Source organism: Salvelinus sp. IW2-2015, unplaced genomic scaffold (assembly GCF_002910315.2).
Source record: "Salvelinus sp. IW2-2015 unplaced genomic scaffold, ASM291031v2 Un_scaffold3865, whole genome shotgun sequence".
Lineage (NCBI taxonomy): Eukaryota > Metazoa > Chordata > Actinopteri > Salmoniformes > Salmonidae > Salvelinus > Salvelinus sp. IW2-2015.
Window position 1 is genome coordinate 44,623 of NW_019945139.1, and position 1,877 is coordinate 46,499.

Below are 1,877 nucleotides of genomic sequence, written 5' to 3' on the forward strand. Positions count from 1 at the left end.
GCTATAAAAAACAAAGAGAGTTGCAACACTCTATATGTAAAACTCCCAGATTGTATTGCGTAAAACACCAACGTTTGAGGCACTACTGTGCCTTCTTCAGGGTAAAATCATGAATCTTGACCAAGGTAGAGACAAACTTCATCAAAGATAAGAGTAGAACAAGTGGACAGTTTAACTATTAGTGTAAAATATATTTATCTACAATGTATTACAGATTTGCCTTCCAGTCCCATCATTACTGTCTCAGGTGAGGTGAAGGAAGGGACCCCTGTCAGTTTGAACTGCTCTGCTGTTGCTCCCTGRCCCGAACACCCCCCTGAGCTGACATGGACTCTCCCAACACAGTTCACACCTAAGAACCAACTGCAAGAGAATCCAGACCAAACCAAATCAGTTCTCTCCACGGTGACCTTCGCTCCATCATACCTTCATCATGAGAAGAACATCACTTGTGCTGCAGTCTACCCAGTAGGGACAAGCAACAAGACAGCTGAACATAACATGATGCTTCACGTTTCATGTACGATTTAGTCACCGGTTCCTGTAGAATAGATTATTCTATCATGTTTTCACTGATGATTGTAATAGAGTGGTTTTGATGAGACTATTCAATATACCATATCAGATACATTCTAAATGAACACCTCTCCCTCAGTCTCTCCTAAGGACACCTCGGCCTCCATCAGTCCAGCTGATCCAGTATCAGTGGGCAGCTGTGTTAATCTGACCTGCAGCAGTACAGCCAACCCTCCTGTGACAAACATCACCTAGTTCCAGATCAGTGGGGGTAAAACAACAAAGGTAGCATCTGGACTGAGTTACACCCTCAATGTGACTGTTGGTGATGGAGGACTGTACTTCTGTGAAGCAAGAAATAGTCACGGCTGTGGGAAGTCAAAGGAAGTGCAGCTGGCTATTAAAGGTAAAACGGGCACGTCGGGCACAATCGTAGGTTAGATATACACTATATATACAAAAGTATGTGGACAAACATTGCTGACAGGTGTATAAAATCGAGCACAAAGCCATGCAATCTCCATAGACAAAAACATTGGCAGTAGAATGGCAGCATTCACTACAGAGTATCAAACTGCCTCTGGAAACAATGGCAGCACAAGAACTCTTCGTTGGGAGCTTCATGAAATGGGTTTCTATGGCTGTGCAGCCGCACACAAGCCTAAAATCACCTTGCACAATGGCAAGAATCGGCGTGAGTGATGTACTCTGGAAAAGTGGAAACCCGTTCTCTGGAATGATGAATCACGCTTCACCATCTGGCAGTCCATTGGACGAATCTGGGTTTGGCAGATGCCAGGAGAAAGCTACCTGCCCCAATGCATAGTGCCAACTGTAATGTTTGGTGGATGAGAAATGGTCTGGAGCAGTTTTTCATGGTTCGGCCTAGGCACCTTTTGTTCCAGTGAAGGGAAATCTTAATCCTACAACATACAATGACATTTTGTATTCCATATTGATACTGTAATAAATACCATTTAAAATAACACAAGCATATTGCTATTACGTTGTTATAACTAACTTCTTTCAAAACAGGGTCTCTCACAAACTCATAAGCAGATACTGAGACCCACACACACCCAAGGACAGAGGGCTGGCACAGACCTTTCATAAACACTGATAAGGCAGGAAAGGCCTTGATCAAAAGGGTGCTTGGGTCTGCATTTCACGAGATACTGAGACACACACACACCCAAGGACAGAGGGCTGAGGCAAACCTTTCATAAAAACTGATAAAACAGGAACGTCTACGCACACACAAAATCTCCTGTTTTAGCTGAACATTTCACAGAGACACACAGATATGTCAAAATAGGAACATCTACGCACACACCTAAACTCCTGTTTTAGCTGAACATTTC

The 1,877-nt window shown here is 43.4% G+C and overlaps 1 protein-coding gene across 1 annotated transcript in view; it reads left to right on the forward strand.

The window, feature by feature from the left end:
- Positions 1–921, forward strand: part of LOC139026095 (vascular cell adhesion protein 1-like) — a gene marked incomplete at its 5' end in the record, with an annotated part of 36,517 nt that extends 35,596 nt beyond the window's left edge. Inside the window, 2 exons of the mRNA XM_070441381.1 lie at positions 215–520; positions 656–921. Coding sequence (XP_070297482.1) covers positions 215–520; positions 656–771 — 422 coding nt within the window. The remainder of the gene's footprint in view (positions 1–214; positions 521–655) is intronic.
- Positions 922–1,877: the final 956 nt, after the last annotated feature.